Source organism: Xyrauchen texanus, chromosome 14 (assembly GCF_025860055.1).
Source record: "Xyrauchen texanus isolate HMW12.3.18 chromosome 14, RBS_HiC_50CHRs, whole genome shotgun sequence".
NCBI lineage: Eukaryota > Metazoa > Chordata > Actinopteri > Cypriniformes > Catostomidae > Xyrauchen > Xyrauchen texanus.
This window is the reverse complement of record NC_068289.1, coordinates 38,816,593-38,838,659: the sequence shown is the minus strand read 5'-3', so window position 1 is coordinate 38,838,659 and position 22,067 is coordinate 38,816,593. Positions and strand designations below refer to the sequence as shown.

At 42.1% G+C, this 22,067-nt stretch overlaps 1 protein-coding gene across 50 annotated transcripts in view; it reads right to left on the bottom strand.

The window, feature by feature from the left end:
* Positions 1 to 21,420, bottom strand: part of LOC127655377 (serine-aspartate repeat-containing protein I-like) — a 36,904-nt gene extending 15,484 nt beyond the window's left edge. For 44 of the 50 annotated variants that reach the window (XM_052143159.1, XM_052143165.1, XM_052143164.1 and 41 more), the window contains exons 1-10: positions 21,186 to 21,419; positions 17,560 to 17,589; positions 17,185 to 17,244; positions 7,423 to 7,491; positions 6,496 to 6,552; positions 5,445 to 5,477; positions 5,211 to 5,264; positions 952 to 996; positions 596 to 619; positions 301 to 327 (exon numbers count right to left, since the gene is read on the bottom strand). In XM_052143159.1, the coding sequence (XP_051999119.1) occupies positions 301 to 327; positions 596 to 619; positions 952 to 996; positions 5,211 to 5,264; positions 5,445 to 5,477; positions 6,496 to 6,552; positions 7,423 to 7,491; positions 17,185 to 17,244; positions 17,560 to 17,589; positions 21,186 to 21,249 (463 nt within the window). In that variant the 5' untranslated portion in view covers positions 21,250 to 21,419. Of the gene's footprint in view, positions 1 to 300; positions 328 to 595; positions 620 to 951; positions 997 to 5,210; positions 5,265 to 5,444; positions 5,478 to 6,495; positions 6,553 to 7,422; positions 7,492 to 17,184; positions 17,245 to 17,559; positions 17,590 to 21,185 lie in introns of all 50 variants that reach the window. The other 6 variants (XM_052143189.1, XM_052143188.1, XM_052143187.1 and 3 more) reach the window with 2 other exon arrangements.
* Between the last annotated feature and the right edge of the window lie 647 nt (positions 21,421 to 22,067).

Here is a 22,067-nt window from a genome sequence, read left to right as displayed (position 1 = left end):
GTTCATGTATTGATTAACTATTCCTTTCTCCCTGAGACTGAGACACAAACATCAAGATTGATGATATTTTTTTCTTTCTTTTTTCCTCCTTGATCATGTTTTTAGGAAGCAACTGATTATAAAAACCATACATTTTTAAGCACATTTTGCTTTAAGGTGACTATTGTGTGACTTTAGCGAGCTGTTATGATATGTAAAAGCAATCTACAGACTAACATACTAATACCACACATGAAACAACATGAAGTGAAAATCAATAATTCAATAATTGCTAGCATGACAAAAAAGTAACCAGCCTACCTGTTACTTCCTCATCACCTGCATCATCTACAAATACAATGAATAAACACTAATTAAGCATTAATTATATTTTGTGTCCATTTTGTAGCTTGAGAGTCATGGTCACTGTAAATCAACATTGTTTAAAAAAAGCTCAAAAGCAGTAAAGCCGTAAAAACTGACGAGAGTATTTATAGATTATTACAGTATAAAATAGTCTTAAATCAGCAATGTACATTTTATACCACACATAAAATATAAAATGACAAAGTGAAATTCAATAACTACAATAATGTCATGAAATGAACCTGCATACCTGTTACAGTCACATCACTTCCATCTAGAAACACAATAAACAATCACTAATTAGCAATATATGATCAAGAAGAGAATGAAACGTGATACGGCTGTTCAATATACACTTATCAGTCAATAGTTTGGACACATTTATGTGGATAAATTGTGAGGGAAAATCTGTGAGTAGTTTATGTAAATTGTATGTTACAAAAAGCTCAATATATATTTGGAGCTACATACTGTATTTGTTTACCAATATAGGACAAAAGGAAGGGAAGTTTCCCCAAATGCATTGTTTGAGAATGTCAAAAAGTTGAACTATTTCCAGCCCCAAGTGCCAAAACATCACACAAATTCTGAGCGTCATATTTCTACCTGCGTCCGCAGGAGCTTCTTCTTCTTCAGCAGGTTCTGCTTCAGCTGACGAGATGGGAAAGAGTGAAATATGAGTCATCTTAATCCACGTCAGTCGCATATCATTATGACATTGTGAAGTCTGTCTATTGTGCGTATGTTTGGTCCCCGCGACTGATTCATAGCTTCAGTTAATTTGACACGATCAGTCCTCGAGGGTGTATCCATCACGAGTCTGTGTGTCAATAATGGCATATTTTGTTGGCAGATTCGCCCAAAGTGAACAAGACGATTGTCACTCCTTGTGTACATGAGCACACTTGGCAATAAAGCTCATCCTGATCCTGATTAGAGATTAAACTCACACAAAACACTTCCTAACAGACGAAATATTTCAGTTCATGACCAGAACAATTTCTATTATCTAAGTTTGGAATGGGATGATAGTTTACTATTTACTGTATACTGCGCAGTACATACTACATAGTGTTCACCATCCTTTAAACATAGTAAAACATACAGATATTTCATCCCTCCTTTTCTTACATTTACATTTATGCATTTGGCAGACGCTTATATCCAAAGTGACTTACAGTGCACTTATTACAGGGACAATCCCCCCGGAGCAACCTGGAGTTAAGTGCCTTACTCAAGGACACAATAGTGGTGACTGTGGGGATCAAACCAGCAACCTTCTGAGTACCAAAGTATTATACAGAGCACTTATTACAGGGACAATCCCCCCGGAGCAACCTGGAGTTAAGTGCCTTACTCAAGGACACAATAGTGGTGACTGTGGGGATCAAACCAGCAACCTTCTGAGTACCAAAGTATTATACAGAGCACTTATTACAGGGACAATCCCCCCGGAGCAACCTGGAGTTAAGTGTCTTACTCAAGGATACAATGGTGGTGACTGTGGGGTTCGAACCAGCGACCTTCTGATTAACAGCCTTGTGCTTTAGCCACTACGCCACTAGAGGGTTTGAAGGCAGAAATGTGACGCTTATGATTTTAAAAGAGCACTTACATGAATTCTTCTTCTTGCTTTTATGATCGTTTTAGTGTTTTATGCCATTATGTCATCATGGCAATGAAGTGTTGCCAACTTCAACACTTTACACAGTTAAGGCGAGTATGTGATTTTACAGCAGTAAAATCATGTTAACACACACATATGGTTTACATCTTGTGGCTTTTATAGTAATAAAGATACTTGTATATCCTTCATAAAACTTTATATCAGACAGTATTATCTGATGGATATATTGTTGTAAAGGGATTAAGACGGGCAAGGAGGAGACGAGAACCGGCTTGACAATATAAATAGTAGTTTAATGAGACGCAAACACACACATATGATGGTCAGCTGACCGTAAACGCTCTCTCTCTGTCGCACCACCGTCCACAGTCGGCCTTTATCCCTCTCAGAGGCTTGATTAGCCTGATAAGGTACCGGGTGTGTATAATCACGACCCTCCACCCTGTCACAGTTGTATTTTGTGTTTGGGTTGTAACGCTATTTTGTAGATTTTTTTTTTTTAAAGCAGGGTTCATCAATTGACAAATAAATAATTCAGGCTGATTTGTGAGTCATTTTGACCATCACTGACCCAAAGGGATTCTTTCAAAAATCGGACATCACTTGCAGGCAAGTTGTAGGGTTCGTTCACACTGTGCGCGTGTTTACATCCACTGTTTTCCAATTGTTTTACTAAGTAAAAAATGCGCTTATTTTAAATGTTTTGCACACCATTAGAGACCATGTCAAGTTAAACTGAACGTCTCGGGACACCTGTGTTCTGCTTATAGCTTTATATTAGCGCGATAAACGTTCTGTCTGAACGGCCCCTCACTCTACACAAGAGCAATATGTAGATGATGAGATAATTTTAGAGTAGAGGACAAATAGAAAATTTACATTCAGCTAATGTACAACCAAATCAAAATTCAAAATGTTCTGGCATGGGAATCACATTTAAAATTCCCTGATATTTCCAGGTTTTCCATGATTGTGGGTATCCCGTTTAACATGCGTGTTGTATTTTGGCTTCACTATATGCAACACATCATTTAAATGAATTGAAACAGACTGATCTCCGTTGAGGAGACTCTGTGTTGTCAGTAAAGGGTTAAACTTTAGACGTACATGGTCATGTGACCGCTTGCGGCGTTTGTGTTTGGTTGAAACTGCAATAAAACTACATCTATTAAAGTCTTTATATTAAAACCTGTTTGAGTTAAAAGATTAGAGTCTCTAGTTTCATCCGATATGCCATTTTGTACATTTGAGCGAATTATTGCGAAACGGCACGCTGATAAACACAATGACCACATACGTGGACTGTAGCACTATTCTTCCTTATAAATCCTATATTTACTTGAGAATCAATGGATGCATCCAGAAACTGATAAATGTGTCTTTCAGAGGCTTTATATGGAGTTAACTGTTCTGAGACCAGTACAGACAGACAGCACACTGGAGGTTAAGTCATGCACTAAATAGGGAGCCAGGGAGCATCCTATAGCTCCCCTATAACTGTTCTGAGACCAGTACAGACAGACAGCACACTGGAGGTTAAGTCATGCACTAAATAGGGAGCCAGGGAGCATCCTATAGCTCCCCTATAACTGTTCTGAGACCAGTACAGACAGACAGCACACTGGAGGTTAAGTCATGCACTAAATAGGGAGCCAGGGAGCATCCTATAGCTCCCCTATAACTGTTCTGAGACCAGTGCAGATAGACAGCACACTGGAGGTTAAGTTGTTCACTAAATAGGGAGCAAGGGAGCATCCTATAGCTCCCCTATAACTGTTCTGAGACCAGTGCAGACAGACAGCACACTGGAGGTTAAGTCGTGCACTAAATAGGGAGCAAGGGAGCATCCTATAGCTCTCCTATAACTGTTCTGAGACCAGTGCAGACAGACAGCACACTGGAGGTTAAGTCGTGCACTAAATAGGGAGCAAGGGAGCATCCTATAGCTCTCCTATAACTGTTCTGAGACCAGTGCAGACAGACAGCACACTGGAGGTTAAGTCGGTGCACTAAATAGGGAGCAAGGGAGCATCCTATAGCTCTCCTATAACTGTTCTGAGACCAGTACAGACAGACAGCACACTGGAGGTTAAGTCATGCACTAAATAGGGAGCCAGGGAGCATCCTATAGCTCTCCTATAACTGTTCTGAGACCAGTACAGACAGACAGCACACTGGAGGTTAAGTCATGCACTAAATAGGGAGCCAGGGAGCATCCTATAGCTCCCCTATAACTGTTCTGAGACCAGTACAGACAGACAGCACACTGGAGGTTAAGTCGTGCACTAAATAGGGAGCAAGGGAGCATCCTATAGCTCCCCTATAACTGTTCTGAGACCAGTACAGACAGACAGCACACTGGAGGTTAAGTCGTGCACTAAATAGGGAGCAAGGGAGCATCCTATAGCTCTCCTATAACTGTTCTGAGACCAGTGCAGACAGACAGCACACTGGAGGTTAAGTCGTGCACTAAATAGGGAGCAAGGGAGCATCCTATAGCTCTCCTATAACTGTTCTGAGACCAGTGCAGACAGACAGCACACTGGAGGTTAAGTCGGTGCACTAAATAGGGAGCAAGGGAGCATCCTATAGCTCTCCTATAACTGTTCTGAGACCAGTGCAGACAGACAGCACACTGGAGGTTAAGTCGGTGCACTAAATAGGGAGCAAGGGAGCATCCTATAGCTCTCCTATAACTGTTCTGAGACCAGTGCAGACAGACAGCACACTGGAGGTTAAGTCGTGCACTAAATAGGGAGCAAGGGAGCATCCTATAGCTCTCCTATAACTGTTCTGAGACCAGTACAGACAGACAGCACACTGGAGGTTAAGTCATGCACTAAATAGGGAGCCAGGGAGCATCCTATAGCTCTCCTATAACTGTTCTGAGACCAGTACAGACAGACAGCACACTGGAGGTTAAGTCGTGCACTAAATAGGGAGCAAGGGAGCATCCTATAGCTCTCCTATAACTGTTCTGAGACCAGTGCAGACAGACAGCACACTGGAGGTTAAGTCATGCACTAAATAGGGAGCAAGGGAGCATCCTATATCTCTCCTATAACTGTTCTGAGACCAGTGCAGACAGACAGCACACTGGAGGTTAAGTCATTCACTAAATAGGGAGCAAGGGAGCATCCTATAGCTCTCTATGCAGTTAAGTGTGTTCAATCCTAAAATCGAACAAAAGTTCAGTTTCAGGCTGCAGATGATGTTTTGATCATATTTTTCAGATTACCTGCTGTTGATTCTTCAGAACTCTCTGCTGTGGGCTCAACGTCTGATGCAGCTTCTGACAAACAGATGAATCATAAATCTATAAAAGCTAAAAAAAGCTTTCATATACCTAAAAGGACATCGGGGTGGTGTGTTGCTTGTTTTGTTCAGGCTAAATGTGTCACATAGGTGTGCAGTTAAAGTGAAACCACACTAATAATTTAAATACAATTACATATATTTAAAACATGTTCACCTGGTTCAGGGATCATGTCTTCAGCTTCAGGATCTATAAACAAAAGAAAGACAATAACTGGTCTGTTATTGTAAAACCGATCGCTCTGACTCTATTCTGATTGAACGAGCAGTGTTCAATGCACATTGTACATAAACAGAGCAAATATATTGAACGAGTCACATTTGAAGCTTTTAAATAAAAGCACATTTCTGTCCATATTCACTTGATGACTTGGTGGATTATTTTTTCATATAATTTATGTGTCTTTTAACATGTCGCTGTTCTGTACAACCAATAATCCACTGGAGGCCGTGTCTTAAGCACACTGTACGATTTTGGCCACTTCGAGACAAATTTCGGGAATCCTAAAGAATTTCTGTCGTCGTAGGGCAAAATCAGCAATCTTACAACGTTCAGTGTGACGTGTTCTCCGACGGCCGATTAAAAATGCGATGATCTTCTGGCAGTGCCTGAAATTGAGCATTTCTTAACACCTTTATTTTTCTTTACATTTATCATACATTTTCTTTACAACTTTATTTTAATTACTATTTTACTTATAATAAATTTACTTTAAACATCTATAAACATCTTTAGTTAAGATTCACACCACTCCAAAGTATTTTTATTTCCACAATGAATGTTTTTTCTCGCGTTCATTCTCAACATCTGTAATTTCCAGTATTTGTGATCAGTCACATGTTTGACAAAATATATCTTTCTTTTTATATGTTAGCATATGCTCGTGATGGAGTGGAAAATGCTGATGTCCTGACTATCAGAGAAACGATTTCAGAGTAACGTGGGTCACGTTCACTGATCGGGACGATTGGGCCCTCAGTCGGCTCTGATGTGTATCGTACAGTCTGATATAATGTCGCACAGTGTGCCGTGGCGATATCAGTGTGTTCATATCGTACAGTCTGACAAGCAACAATCGTAAAGGACTGTAAAAGTCCTGCCGTGTATAGCGGGCTTTACAGTGATCTGAGCCCAGTTAAGGTGGCCTCTTGTTGCTTATGGTTTTATTGCATTGTATGTTTTCAGTAGTGTGTGTTTGTGTAGTGACCTGCAGGGATCGCAGGCTCTTCTACATCTTCAGGCTCTACTGGATCAGCCGCAGCAGCTGCACATGACACAATCAGAGAGAAGATAATGTCATTTAGATTGATACACTTTTAGTCTATAGGCCAATTTATATTCCCAGTCCGCTCCTGTCTCAAAGTACTGCGAGTACAGCGCTATTGGTTAAACTATGTTAACTTCGTTACTATATTTTAGTTTTTTTTTATTACTCAAAGTACTTTGATTACTCAGCCATTATTTACTTTGATTACTTGAAGTACTGTAAATACTGCACTATACTATTTACTTTACTCAAAGTAGTGTGATTACTCTGTGTTTATTTTACTTTGAGTACTCAAAGTACTGTGAGTACAGTAACTTTTTTTACTTTAATCGAAGTTTTTTTTTTTTTTTTAACCTTTATTTAACCAGGATAATCTCTCTGAGATTAGAAATCTCTTTCACAGGAGTGTCCTGGCCAAGAATGGACAGCAGTTACAGTCACAAAATTACAAATCAACAACAAATATAAAATTTCAACACTTAAAACAGTTGCACATCATTGAGTCTTCTTCTACTGTGTGTATTCAGTAATTTTTTTTACTTTGATTATTCAAAGTACTGTGAGTACTGCACCATTTTTTAATTGTTGATGTTCATATATGTCAGACAAACACATTGCATTTGGTCTTGTTGTTATTTTAGTGTTTCACATATTGATTATTGTAGCCTGTTACAAAAAGTCTTTATTAAAACATAATAAAAACATACAGCATCATATTTTGTCATTATGTGAATTGTTGTCGAACCTCGTACTTTTCTTACACGTGGCTTCTAATTTCTGCCTCAAGCATGACACAACCTTTTGCTCAACTTTAAGCAAATGCACAGTAAATAAATCACAGTCAAGAACGCTCATGTCGTAACTCACCCTCTCCATCAGCATCACTGACAGATGTGTCGTCTGAATCTTGCGGTAAATCTTCTGCAGCGGTGTTGGCTGTAGATATAAAAATCTATATGTTACATGTCAGGACAGTTCTGAGTTTCTACTATTACATGACAAAAATCTAGTGAGCGAGTTTGTCTTGAACAAACCTGTTAGAGGCCCCTACATATCAAGTTTCAAGAGCTTTGCATTAAACGTATTGAATGACACCAGCTAAGCATGCTTTTACTTGAACAAGACAATAGGTTGCATAATAGCTGCAGAGTGGCAGGAACAATAAAAAGGCAGTAGTAATGAAGTGCAACATCACTATAATAAAAGTTCAAGAAATAGCAGACTGCATATACAAAGCGTGGACAGAATAACAAAAGACTTCACCTAGCAATGAATTATCTGTAGTTGTTAGGCAGTTATTCAATATATTTCTGATTCTATGAACACAATCCACATACGATCAGAAAAGGATGTTGTTATAGACACTTTGTGAGGTTTTTAAGTTTGGAGAAGCAAAAATAGCAAACTTTGTGTTAACTGTCATGTGAACATTTAGCTTTATGCTAAGCTAAAATGCTATTTCTTGCCTTTACATGCATCTGTTACCAGACGTGATTACAACCCCAATTCTGAAAAAGTTGGGACAGTATGAAAAATGCTTATGAAAACAAAAAGGACTGATTTGTAAATTATTGTTTACCACTGTGAAACATCACCATTTCTTCTAATAACACTTATTAAGCATTTGGACACTGAAGACACTTTAGAAAGTGGAATTTCCTCCATTCATCCATTATGCAGGTCTTCAGCTGCACAAGTGTACAGGGTCTTCATTGCCAGATGGTTTGCTTAATAATGTGCCACATTCTCAATTGGAGATGGTCAGGACTGAAGGCAAGCCCAGAGTCTCTCATTATTCGAAGTTGTCCTGCTGAACATTCCAGGACATCCCTGGAAAAGACGGTGCTGGATGGCAGTATGTGTTGTTCAAAATGTGTACATATCTGTCTGCATTAATGGTGCCCTCACAGATGTGCGAGTTACCCATGCCATGGGCACTGACACACCCCTGGCCCATACAGACACTGGCTTTTGGACCTGACGCTGACATCAGCTTGGATGGTCCTTTTCCTCTTTGGCCCGGAGAACACAACGCCTCTGTTTTTCAAAAACTATTTGAAATGAGGACTCATCAGACCTAAAAACACACAGTTCCACTGTTCTACTTTCCATCTAAGATGAGAGCGAGTCCAGAGAAGTCGGAAGCGCTTCTGGACAGTGATGATGTACGGCTTCTCCTTTACATAGTAAAGTCTGAACTTGCCTCTGTGGATGCAGCGGCGAGTGCTGTTGACTAACAAAGGTTTACTAAAGTAATCCCAAACCCATGTTCATGATATCCATTACAGATGAATGATGTTTTTTAACGGATCAGAGATCACAAACATTCATAAGTGGTTTTCATCTTGCCCTTTACGCACAAGATTTGACCAGATTCCTTGAATCTTTTAACTATAGTGTGCACTGTAGAGGGTGAAATGCCCCAAATCCTTCCAGTTTGTCTTTGGGGAACATTGTTCTGAAAGTGCTGGATTATTTGCTGAAGCATCTGTTGGCAAAAGTCTGGCATGATCGTTGCTCTTGAAGGACTCGGCTGTTTTTGGAGCCTCACCTGTTTAACATCTCCTGTTTCACATCGACTAGTTATTTCAACTCGTCAAATTGTTATAAGTCTTAAATTGCCCCTGAGAGAGTGATGGAGCGTGTTGCAATCATCTTATTTGAAATTACTGTACATTTAAAAAAAAAAAAACAGTAAACTTCACAAGGTAAAACATCATTTAATGTGTAGTTTTAGTGCTTTCAATATAACAAAGGAAGAATAGAATTCTTTTTGTTTTTATTATTTATTATTTTACATACTGTCTCAACTTTTTCGAAATTGGGGTTGTATATTTTATGATGAATACTATGAAGAAAATGCACGTTGGAGCATAAATTCTTCCTCTTGTAAGACCTTTGATTTTAGGGCTGAAAATTTTGAATTAATTATCTTAAAATCCTTAAAACAAGATGCATTTATTTGAGTGGCAAAACTGCATAAAATATTGAGACGCTTTTTCAGAGAACATTTTTATTTACTTGTTGTAACCCGCACACACAAACACAAGTTGAGACAGTCACAATGTCGGAGAAAACTGCTTTATTCCAACAAAGCAGGCAACAGTACAAAAACAGGGCAAATCCAGTGAAGAATGGTCAGGGTGAGCGTTAAATCGAAGCCGGGGAATCAAGATAGAGTAAAGGGGCAAATCCAGCAGACAGTGGTCAACGAGAGCGTAGGGGGTCAAAGCCGGGGTAATCAGAATAAGAATAACAAGTGGGAGCAAAAGACAGGGGAACAAGGGGAGCTAGCAAGCTAAGAGGTGAACGAGAGGAGGTCAAAACTAGATGAGACTAGTGGGGGCAAAGACACGGGAAACTAAATACAATAACCAACAACCGTGAGACGAAAGGGTAGTGATACATATAGGGGCGAGTGCAGGTGTAAACCATGACAGGTGATGAGACGAGTGCAGGTGAAACTAATGTGCAGGAGTGCAGATGACACGAGTGCAGGTGGTCATAATGTTCTGGGGGATTGGAAACGCGTGAGAAACTCGAGGAAGGGAGATTGCCTACGAGCATGCAAGCGAGTAGGAGCAAAGTGGGCGTGAGGGCTTGAGCGAGCAAAAAGAGCGTGCAAGCTCGAGGGGCGGAACGAGCGTGGGAGCTCGAGGGGCGGAGCGAGGAGCGGGGTTCGTGACAGTACTCCCCTCTAAAACGGACGGCTCCTGACGGCCGGCTCGGTTGCAAGGAAGTGGTGCTGGATGAACCCAACAAACAAAAAACCCTGAACAGACAACCCACAAAACACACAAACAAAATTGAGGGCAGTCCAAGGGGCACAGAGGGAAATGAGACAGTCCATGGGGTCAATGGGCAGTATCAAGGCAAGGTCTGGGGGAACATAGCGGACAGGCGGGTGGTCGGGAGATCTAGGGGGCAGCCGTAGGGCAGAGACTGGGTCAGGGGGTCTGGAAGGCGACTGGAGGACAGGGACTGGGTCCGGGGGTCTGGAATGTGACCACCGGACAGGAACAGGGTCAGGAGGCCAGGGAATAGGCCACAGGACAGGAAGAGTGTCAGGGGGCCACCGGACAGGGTCAGGGGGCCAGGGAAGAGCCTTGAAAGGCGGTGCCGTCAGAGGCGGCACTGTAGGCAGCTCTGGAGGTGGGGTTCTGGAAGGCTCTGGAGGTGGAGCCAATGACGGTGGCGCCATGGGAGGCTCTAGAGGCGGAGGCCTGGAAGGCTCAGGAGGTGGAGCCAATGGAGGTGGCGCCGTGGGAGGTCCCCAAGGCGACGACCTGGCAGGCTCTGTAGTCTCGGGGGTAGAGCCGTAGGAGGCCCGAGAGGCGGAGCCATAGAAAGCTCTGGAGTCTTTGGGAGCAGAGCCGTGAGGGGCTCGGGAGGTGGAGCCGTGGGAGGCTCAGGAGGCGGAGCCGTAGGAGGCTTGGGAGACGGAGCCGTAGGAGGCTCGGGAGGCGGAGCCGTAGGAGGCTCGGGAGGCGGAGCCGTAGGAGGCTCTGGAGTCTCTGGGAGTAGAGCCGTGAGAGGCTCGGGGAAAAAGGTCGTGGAAGACTCGAGAGGCTCTAGAGGTGGGGCCCTGGAAGGCTCGAGAGGTTCGAGGGGTGGAGCCATGAAAGACTCGAGAGATGAAGCCCTGAGAGGCTTGGAAGGGGGTGGAGCCCTGAAAGACTCGAGAGGAGAAGCCCTGAGAGGCTTGAGGGGAGGAGGAGCCCTGAGAGACTCGAGAGGGGAAGCCCTGAGAGGCTTGAGAGGGGGAGGAGCCCTGAGAGACTCGAGAGGTGAAGCCGTGAGAGGCTTGGGGGTGGAGCCATGAAAGACTCGAGGGACGGAGCCCTGAGAGGCTCGAGGGGAGGAGCCTTAGGAGGCTCGAGAGGAAGAGCCCTGGGAGGCTTGAGAGGAGCCCTGGGAGGCTTGGGAGGAGGAGCCTTGGGAGACTCGAGAGGCGGAAGCCGCGAGGGCTCTGAGGGGCGAGCAGAGGCAGGCAGAGCCGTGGAAGACTCTGAGGGCGGAGCAGAGGCCGGCAGAGCCGTGGAAGACTCTGAGGGCGGAGCAGAACCCGGCAGAGCCGTGGAAGACTCTGGGGGCGGAGCAGAACCCGGCAGAGCCGTGGAAGACTCTGGGGGCGGAGCAGAACCCGGCAGAGCCGTGGAAGTCTCTGGGGGTGGAGCAGAACCCGGCAGAGCCATGGAAGACTCTGGGGGTGGAGCAGAACCCGGCAGAGCTGTGGAAGACTCTGGGGGCGGAGCAGAACCCGGCAGAGCCGTGGAAGACTCTGGGGGCGGAGCAGAACCCAGCAGAGCCGTGGAAGACTCTGGGGGCGGAGCAGAACCCGCAGAGCCGTGGAAGACTCTGGGGCGGAGCAGAACCCGGCAGAGCCGTGGAAGACTCTGAGGGAACCTCTGCGGTCTTGAGCACAAAACGAGACTGGGGAGAAGGGGCCCTCTTCCTTCTCTTGCGTCCTCGGCCAACAGGGGACGTGGCCATGGGGACGGTCGAGGTTACAGGTGCTGGCTAGCCGACCGTGGCGGGCATGGGCGCTGGCTCGTTGGCCGTGGCGGGCATGGGCGCTGGCTCGTTGCCCGTGGCGGGCATGGGCGCTGGCTCTCTGGCTGTGGCAGGCATGGGCGTTGACTCACTGGCCGTGCCAGGCTTCGAGACTGGGGCCGTGACAGGTTTCGGGACTGGGGCCGTGACAGGCCTCGGGACTGGGGCCGTGACAGGCTTCGGGGCTGGGGCCGTGACAGGCCTCGGGACTGGGGCCGTGACAGGCTTCGGGGCTGGGGCCGTGACAGGCCTCGGGACTGGGGCCGTGTCAGGCTTCGGGACTAGGGCCGTGTCAGGCTTCGGGACTAGGGCCGTGTAAGGCTTCAGGGCTAGGGCCGTGTAAGGCTTCGGGGCTAGGGCCGCGACAGGCTTCGGGACTAGGGCCGTGTAAGGCTTCAAGACGGGGGCCGTGGTAGGCTTCAAGACGGGGGCCGTGGTAGGCTTCAAGACGGGGGCCGTGGTAGGCTTCAAGACGGGGGCCGTGGTATGGAACGCTGGTTCAGTTTCTGCCTCCCCACAGTAAACGAGGAACCAGCTGCACAGTAGGGCGAGGTCAATAAACTGAGCCAGGTTGAGAGAGCAGCCACCACCAGGCATGAATGATGAGGCTGGCTCATTCAGTCCAAATTGAAAAATGTCTTTCAGAGCCACCTCATCAAAATTCACCTGGTACGCCAGGGCACAAAAATCCATAATATAAGCCTCCAAGGGTTGGCTCCTGGCGCAAACCCAAGAGTCGGGCTGCTGGCTCCATAATGTCAAGGACGGGTTATGAGTTACATAACCACTGCCTTGCACGGAAAACCCTTGGTTCAAGGTCCGATGAGCCATAAAACCTCTCCGGGATGGAGAGCATATGGCGCCAGCGGATGCGCGGAAAGCATCAACGGGCTCAGGGGCAGACACAGGTGAAACAGGGTGACATAAATCAGACAAAGAACATACCTGCTGCCCCTGGGCTGCGAGCCTGGTCCTGCCTCCAAACTGTAGCTCCTCGCGCCGAATGTGACGTGCACCTCCGCTCTAGTGAGCTGCGCGAATCCTCATGCGGGCATTGTGACTGTATTCGGTAACGGTTGGTTATTCTGTAGCTGAATACAAGTTGAGACAGTCACAATGTCGGTGAAAACTGCTTTATTCAACAAACAGTACAAAAAAGGGCAAATCCAGTGAAGAATGGTCAGGGTGAGCGTTAAATCGAAGCCGGGAATCAAGATAGAGTAAAGGGGCAAATCCAGGAGAGAGTGGTCAACGAGAGCGTAGGGGGTCAAAGCCGGGGTAATCAGAATAAGAATAACAAGTGGGAGCAAAAGACAGGGGAACAAGGGAGCTGGCAAGCTAAGAGGTGAACGAGAGGAGGTCAAAACTAGATGAGACTAGCGGGGGCAAAGACACGGAAACTAAATACAATAACCAACAACCGTGAGACGAAAGGGTAGTGATACATATAGGGGCGAGTGCAGGTGTAAACCATGACAGGTGATGAGACGAGTGCAGGTGAAACTAATGTGCAGGAGTGCAGATGACACGAGTGCAGGTGGTCATAATGTTCTGGGGGATTGGAAACGCGTGAGAAACTCGAGGAAGGGAGATTGCCTACGAGCATGCAAGCGAGTAGGAGCAAAGTGGGCGTGAGGGCTTGAGCGAGCAAAAAGAGCGTGCGAGCTCGAGGGGGCGGAACGAGCGTGGGAGCTCGAGGGGGCGGAGTGAGGGAGCGGGGTTCGTGACACTTGTTTATAGTCTAAAGAAGTGAAAAAAATCTTCCATTGCTGAAGAAGTAATCCCAAGTATTTAGATTACATTAATGACCTTGAGTAATCTAATGGAATGCGTTACAAATTACATTTTACAGTATGTATTCAGTAATACTTTTTAAAAGTAACCTTCCCAACCCTAAAAGCAACACAATTCAACTAACAGATATTCAGAAATGCCCGTTAGTCATTAGAGCATTGGCTCAGACAGACAAATACTTAACTAGTTACTAAATCCCACAAATGTACGGCTCAATGACCACATAATCAAATCAGTGCCAATGTGACCCAGTTTGGACAAAAAGTTCACTTCATGATCAGAACAAAGATTAAGTTTAGAAGAGGGACGTTATTTGGAAACTATTCGTACCCAACACCAAAGCACAGCCACACAAAACCTGGTAAATGGTTTGCTTTTGGAGGAAGCCAAAACGGTTGCCAACAGTTAGAATTGGTGGGGAATCTGTAATGCCATGAGCTCATCTTGAAATAGGAATTTGGTCCAACGATTGCACGAATTGGGGACATGAGGCCCATTGACAACATGAGGAGCAAACACTTATTCCTAATGATATTCACCAATCTCAGGATGATAAAGCCCCATTATAGAGCTGCTGAACGAGTTCGAAAAGGGCTTTATGATCACAAGTCAACCGGCCAGTGACTCTAAAAACACATCAGGCTAGAGCGCTTTTCTTGCGTTTCAAAAAGCAGTTGAAGGACTTCTAAAGGCAAAGGATGCCCTTTCTTTCTTGTTGGGTCATGGAAATTAAGGTACAATATGTATTTATTTTCTGTCCACCTCCAGAACATCAATGTTTCTACAGAAATGATCTTCAAAGCACTTTATTGTTACTATAGCAGTGTGGAAGAACAAATCAAGTGATGTTTCTTGTACCAAACACCTCTTCTCAGCTGGTTTTGCTCCAGGATTTTATGTTGGACATCAAGTAGACACAACAACGTACCAAACCCATATTTAATGTAGTCTGGCTCATGTTTTCTTTTGCATAGTTTTGTTTATGGTTTTCAAGGATGAGGGCGATTTGGCTAGCTCTTCGTCAAAATATTGTGGAGCTTTACTGGACCTGATTGGCCTTTACTGTCAACAACAAAAGATATGGGAACCCGTTTCCTCCTTCATTTTAAAACTGGCAGAACATGGTGCTAGCAACTCCAAGGTCATGGGTTCAATTTCTAGCAGATGTATCTTGAACAGATGTATCATTAAATGTACTTTAAGATAAAAATGCGTGGCTAATGCATGATGTTTAACCCTTTAAGATCTGACGTGGTTATTAAAGATTTCCTGTTTCAGTTGCATACCCAAAATGAAAGGCTTAAAACTCGACAAAAAACAAACCAAGGAGGGTCAAGTGTTTGGGATCATTAGATCATTAGCCAACCATTCATTAGCCAACGATTTTTATATGCATTTTGAATATGTGCATAAAAAATCCTAATTGGAAACGCTCGATATGCGAATAAACTCGTAAATTTGTATAAAATGTAACACGCTAGGAGGAGGTGGATTTTCGAGAGTTTCACGTTAGTTAAAATGCGCATTAAAGTGATGGAAACGGCTTATTCGTGTGAACGATGACACGTCACGACCATTTGCACGGACCACTTACACCGAAGGTCTCGCCAACAACTCGGTAATCGGCACAGGTTGTGAGCTTGTAAAGCGCAATGACATTTGCCCTCGTCGGATGGTACAGGTGAGCAAGAGCTTGACGTGACTGGCTCAACGAAAGGCCCGACCATGGCACAAATTCCTCAAACGTATCCCTGGTAAGTCAAAGTGCGGATCACCCACAGATCGTTGTTAAAGTGGGTCATCCTCACAATCCACCAGGACTGTTTTGAGCACGGGCGCTCCCGGGTATATGGAGGCTGTCAGCGAATGGGAATAACCATTTGAGTCCTCATTATGTGAGCTATTGCACTTATTCTGGAACATCTCCTGGAAGCATTTAATAACATAATGTAAAATTGCTTTATTACAGCAGATGCAAGAAGTCATTCAGCTGTTGGTCTCCCTCAATATAATGTGCATTTACAGTTCAGGGAAACGTGCGATATTTCACATTTTCTTTAATCTAATTTTCACATTATAAATGTGCATTAGAAATATGAAACATTTTGATGGAAACCCAGCTATTGTAAAGAACATTTTTCAAATTGTTTAATGTTATAGATTATGAGACATTCTGAGACTCTCAGCCTAATAAACTGCTGAAAAAATAATTGAGCCAAATATTAACTTTTTGCTTTTTTGACATTATATATATATATATATATATATATATATATATATATATATATATAATGTGTGTGTGTGTGTGTGTGTGTGTGTGTGTGTGTGTGTGTGTGTGTGTGTGTGTAAATAAGGCAGCTCCGAAGAATTGTTTTTGTTTTGTTCTCAATCATGTCGACTGTATCTGAGATAAATGTTGTGTTGATACGACAAAGCAATCAAAAGTTCCAACATTACAAATATAATTGATCATAGTGTCCAAAAACATCTCCAAACAAATAAAAGATAATAATTGTACATAAGAACTAATTACACATGCAAACACAACAATGACTAAAGGTTTGCATAGCATGCACACATGATTTTAGTCATGAGATTTCACAGAATGAGTTTCATTCTGTGTCATTTGAGTCATCATTGAGTCTGTGTCGTGTATTTGGCGCCATCTCCTGGTGGTCATATGTAACATTGTGCTTCATGTGGATTATCTAATGATCTATACATCTGATTATCTTGTGTGTGGACTCGATTGAAAGATAATCTCAGACTCTAAATAATCATATTTAATATTTCGTAAAGTTATAAGCGAAAATGCGGCTTATAAGCAACACCAGCATAATTGTCAAAGACATATATTTAGCTGTTACTCACTATATTTTTGTCTGTGAGTAAAACAAATATTCTGGTTGTATTTTACTCTTTGAGAGCTTTCCAAAAACATATGACACATGAATATTTGATGAGTTTTATGTTTTTACTGATTGTAATAATTTGTACAGAATTATTATAATATTATTATTTTTATTTTTAATAAATTATCAAAATGTAACACTTCTGATTTATCTGCAGATTTTAAAGCACTTGTTCATTTTTTATCATAATATCTACATGCATTATAAAGTAGAGCTTCTAAACTTTCATGCAAAACCTGTTTTGTGTTGGTAAAAGTCTGTCGTTATTAATATTTTAAAGATAATTTTTTGGAGTTATTCTTGCCTGCTGTCCGTGAACCACTTATAAATGTAGATATAAACATAGTGGGTAATTAAAGCTTATCATCACCATTATCAGGAACCGTTGATTCCTTTCCATCTGCTGGGGCGAGGTCATCTGCCGCAGACTCTGGATATGAGATAAAGGTCAATTAGCAACACAGACGTGTCATATTTATTGTGGGCACAAAAACTGCAAAGTTCCTCAGATGGTGTGCCAGGTGATTATTTTGACCATGGAAAAGTTTCGCTTAAATATGTTGTGAGACTGCTGTTAAGAGAGATCGTAAAATAAACCTGACATGATAGCTGTAAAATCTTGCAATCTCTAATTTTATTGCTGTGGCACAAGAGGAAGTTGTTACCATGTTTGCCACCAGACCTAGGTGTGTCACGGCACAAGTACGGCAGTTATACGGCGGCATATGACATGAGGTAAACTTACCAGCATTCTCAGCGTCTTCAACAGCATCTTCTGCAGGAAACAACAAATATTTTACATTGAGAATCTCAGAACTAACATCCCAAATATTTGGCAGACATCATTCTAAAGTTATTGTGTTGTTACGGTTCATAAACACTACCAGTCAAACGTAAGGACACAATTTATTTCTCATGATCTTACTTTTTTTTTTACCTGAAAGCTTTTCCTGAAATTACAAAAGACAAAAATAAATTGTGCCCATGTACAAAGCTAAAATTCTCAGGTTTTTTTATTATTAGATGAGTTGGAGCCGATAGCTGGGATGCACCGATGTATTGGCTGTCAATATTTATCAACTGTTCCTTTGAATTTGGAGTAAATAAATGTTTGTTCATATTGATTTGACTGGCAATTAGCAGATATGAACATATTCTGAAATAAATGGCTGAACTTGATTTAATCGTTCCACACGTTTGAAAATAGTTTTCTTAACCATTTAAGCTCTGAAGGTGTTTTTAAAGATTTCCTGTTTCAGTGGCATAAAAACAAGGAGGGTCACGTGTTTGGTATCATTGTAAAGAAAACATTTAAAAACTTTTATTGATATAAAATATTTTTCTTATTTTCTGATTTGACATTATATATCTCTGGGTGTAAATAAGGCGGTTCCGAAAAACTGCTTTTGTTTTGTTCTCAATCATGTCGACTGTATCTGAGAGAAAGTTTGTGTTGATACGACAAATCAATCAAAAGTTCCAACATTACAAATATAATTGATCATAGTGTCCAAAAACATCTCCAAACAAATAAAAGATAATAATTGTACATAAGAACTAATTACACATGCAAACACAACAATGACTAAAGGTTTGCATAGCATGCACACATGATTTTACTCATGAGATTTCACAGAGTGAGTTTCATTCTGTGTCATTTGAGTCATCATTGAGTCTGTGTCGTGTATTTGGCGCCATCTCCTGGTGGTCATATGTAACATTGTGCTTCATGTGGATTATCTAATGATCTATACATCTGATTATCTTGTGTGTGGACTCGATTGAAAGATAATCACAGACTCTAAATAATCATATGTGAGATTTTATGTTCTGATTATATTTTCTGAATTTATAAGTGAAAATGCGGCATATAAGCAACACCAACATAATTGTCAAAGACATATATTTAGCTGTTATTCACTATATTTTTGTTTGTGAGTAAAACAAATATTCTGGTTGTATTTTACTCTTTAAGATCTTTCCAACAACATATGACACATGAATATCTGATCAGTTTGATGTTGTTACTGATTGCAATAATATGTAAAGTGCACTTTTGTTTTAATTAATGATCAAACGGAACATTTCTGATTTATCTGCACATTTCAAAGCACTTGTTCAGTTTTGGTCATAATATCTACATGCATTGTAAAATAGAACTTCTAAACTGTCAAACGAAACCTGTTTAGTGTTGCTCAATTATTAATAATTTGATGATAATTTTTTTTTTATGCGGGCCCATTCAAGCTTAAAGGGTTAATTTAAAATGACTATGTAATCAAAAACAAAATTAGATAGACTAACTTGTGAAAGTGAATGTTAGCATGATAAATACATGCTGGTTCAGAGTAGTTTAGTAGTTTACAGGAATTGTTTATTGAAGCGAGCAATCAATATGTATCTGATATTTATGGGCCAATTACTGACCAAGTTAAAACCATCAGCATATCAGTTATAAGCAAGAAAAACGCTGATATGAAAAATCAATGGTTTATTTATAATTCATTAGTGACACACTTTGGAGAAACTGTGAATTTAAAAGCACAATCCAGAAATAATAAAGTCAAATAGTTGGCACTGCTAAGAACACGTAATATTTAACTTTTATTCTTTCTCGTTTTCGTAATGGGGAGATCATAAACGGATGTGACAGTTTTGAAAACAGCACTTAACTACAGCATACAGGCTACATGATGAGACCATCGAAAACCATCGAAAACACTTTGAAACCAGCAGACTTTGACTTCTGAGACATCAGTATGATATCCACGAATGCTGCACGATTGATTGAATTAAGATTGAAATCACAAAATGGCCTTGTGCGATTACTAAACCTTAAAGACTGAGTTTTAAACGGCAGAAACGTTCAGTGATCAACTGTCCAGCACACATGCGAACTCCCTCAATCCTAAAATGTGTTGATATTAATAATACAGAGTGAATATACAGTAAGTCTGACCAAACGTTTGACTGATAGTGTGCATATTTATTTTATAGTCTGGTATTGAAGAGAAACAGCTTGAAATCATCTACGATTTGATTTCTCTCGAACAAATTCAACTTCTGTTTTTATGCAAATGTCGTGGTGTGTGTAGTGCGCCGGTGGTGTTGTATTATGAGTTAATATACTCAATGGACACCGCACAGACAGCAAGTCTTTTTTACGCTTTTAAGTCCTAAATTATGCAACACATTTCCTTGAAGTGTGTCGTATTTTTCGGTGGCGTTCAAATAAGCCTAGGCCATCTTTTTAAAGGAAAATCCTTCTTTTATGTTTAATATAAATGATAATGACTATACAACATGCCCACAGGATTTCTATAGCTCTGCGTCTCCAGAGCTGCTCTTTTATTTGATGCTGTCAGTTGTTGTCGAATTGAAGGGACACAAAAGAAGTTTACTCTATGTGAGCCACAGCTGAGAGAAAGAGAGGAAGTTGGCCACACACCTGCCCAAACACACACACACACACACACACACAGGAGCCGAAACAAAGAGCGTCTCTTTGCACACTCCCTCCAAAAAAAGGGAAAAAAACCCAAGGCCGTAGTATTGCTGTCTCACTCGCACATGGACGGAGAGAGAGAGACATGCAAAGTCCCCAGGGTGCATCCAAAGCATCCCTTTCGTAACTCAAACGTGTTGCCTCCGTAGGGTGCGGTCTACATCTGGGACTGCACGCCAATGCTCATTTCACAACAGTATAGCTAAATGCACGTCTCTCGCACACATCTGGATTAAAAGTCTTTTCATTTTAAAAGAAAGATAAAGCATATGTGTAATAACCACAAACAGTCTGATATTACATTAGTGATCAATCGTTATTGGATATTCAGAGACAGATTCTTAAAAATGCACATTTGGTGCACCCAAACCAACATATGGTTATTAATGGTAATAAGACATTTAAAAGAAATGTAAATGATTATAAATGAAGTCATTGAGAATCTGAGCAGAGCGTGCTGCTAGTCAAGAACAGAATGTACAAAGAGAGTCAATGAAGTGGGCTGTGTTGGCATAGGTGGGCAAGACTTCACCACTTTAACATGTTTGAAAACTCACATTTCTCTGTGGATCTTGATTTGGTGACTAAAACAGATTCATGTTAATAGCAATCAATGGAATGATGAATAGTTCTTTTGTGCATTTCAAGCATGTGGTCATTAGAGAACACAGACTCATCAAGAAACAAAAGACGTGTATGTTCATAATTCTTCCATTGTGTTATTTAGATATTTATTCACACAGTTGTTTTAAAACGTAGAGTATTTTTAACACTATATATTTATGTGTGGTATCACAAAAAAAAAGACTTTTCTATTTATTGGCTATTAATGATTTATTTCTGTATTAATTTTACAGAAAGCTTACCTTGCATCCTCACTCCAGTGACGATTAAACTTCCCAAACAGAAAATCCACAAGTATGACATCATTGTGGGTTGAATTAAACTAAGCTAATGCGGTCCCCAAGAAAAGAAATACTTTAAAATTCTATAGTTAGGTTTTTTATGGATTTATCAATGAGCTACAACGTGTTCGCACGCATGCATAAAGTTGGTGTGCAACTTTCACACAACCTTTTGTTGAACAAACTTTAATGGGTGTGCCAGCTCCGGCTTTACTGCCCACCCACCCACATGTGCGAGTGACTCGCATGGGATCCAATTGCATCTCTCTCTCTCTCTCTCTGTTTCTCTGACTCTGTCTCTCTCTCTCTCTCTCTCTCTCTGTTTCTCTCACTCAATCTATCTCTCTCTCTCTCTCTCGCTCTCTCTCTGTTTCTCTCACTCAATCTATCTCTCTCTCTCTCGCTCTGTGTCTCTCTCTCTCTCTCTCTGTGTCTCTCTCTCGCTCTCTCTTTGTGTCTCTCACTCAATCTATCTCTCTCTCTCTCTCTCGCTCTGTGTCTCTCTCTTGCTCTCTCTCTCTCTCTTTCTGTTTCTCTCACTCACTCTGTCTCTCTCGCTCTTTCTCTCTGTCTCTCTCACTCTGTCTCTCTCTCTTGCTCTCTCTCTGTTTCTCTCACTCACTCTATCACTCTCTCTCTCTTGCTCTGTGTCTCTCACTCTGTCTCTCACTCTCACTCTGTCTCTCTCGCTCTGTCTCTCTCTCTCTGACTCTGTCTCTCTCTCTCTCTCTCTCTCTGACTCTGTGTCTCTCTCTCTCTCTCTCTGACTCTGTCTCTCTCTCTCTCTCTCTCTGACACTGTCTCTCTCTCTCGCTCTCACTCTCTCTCTTTTTACACGAGGGG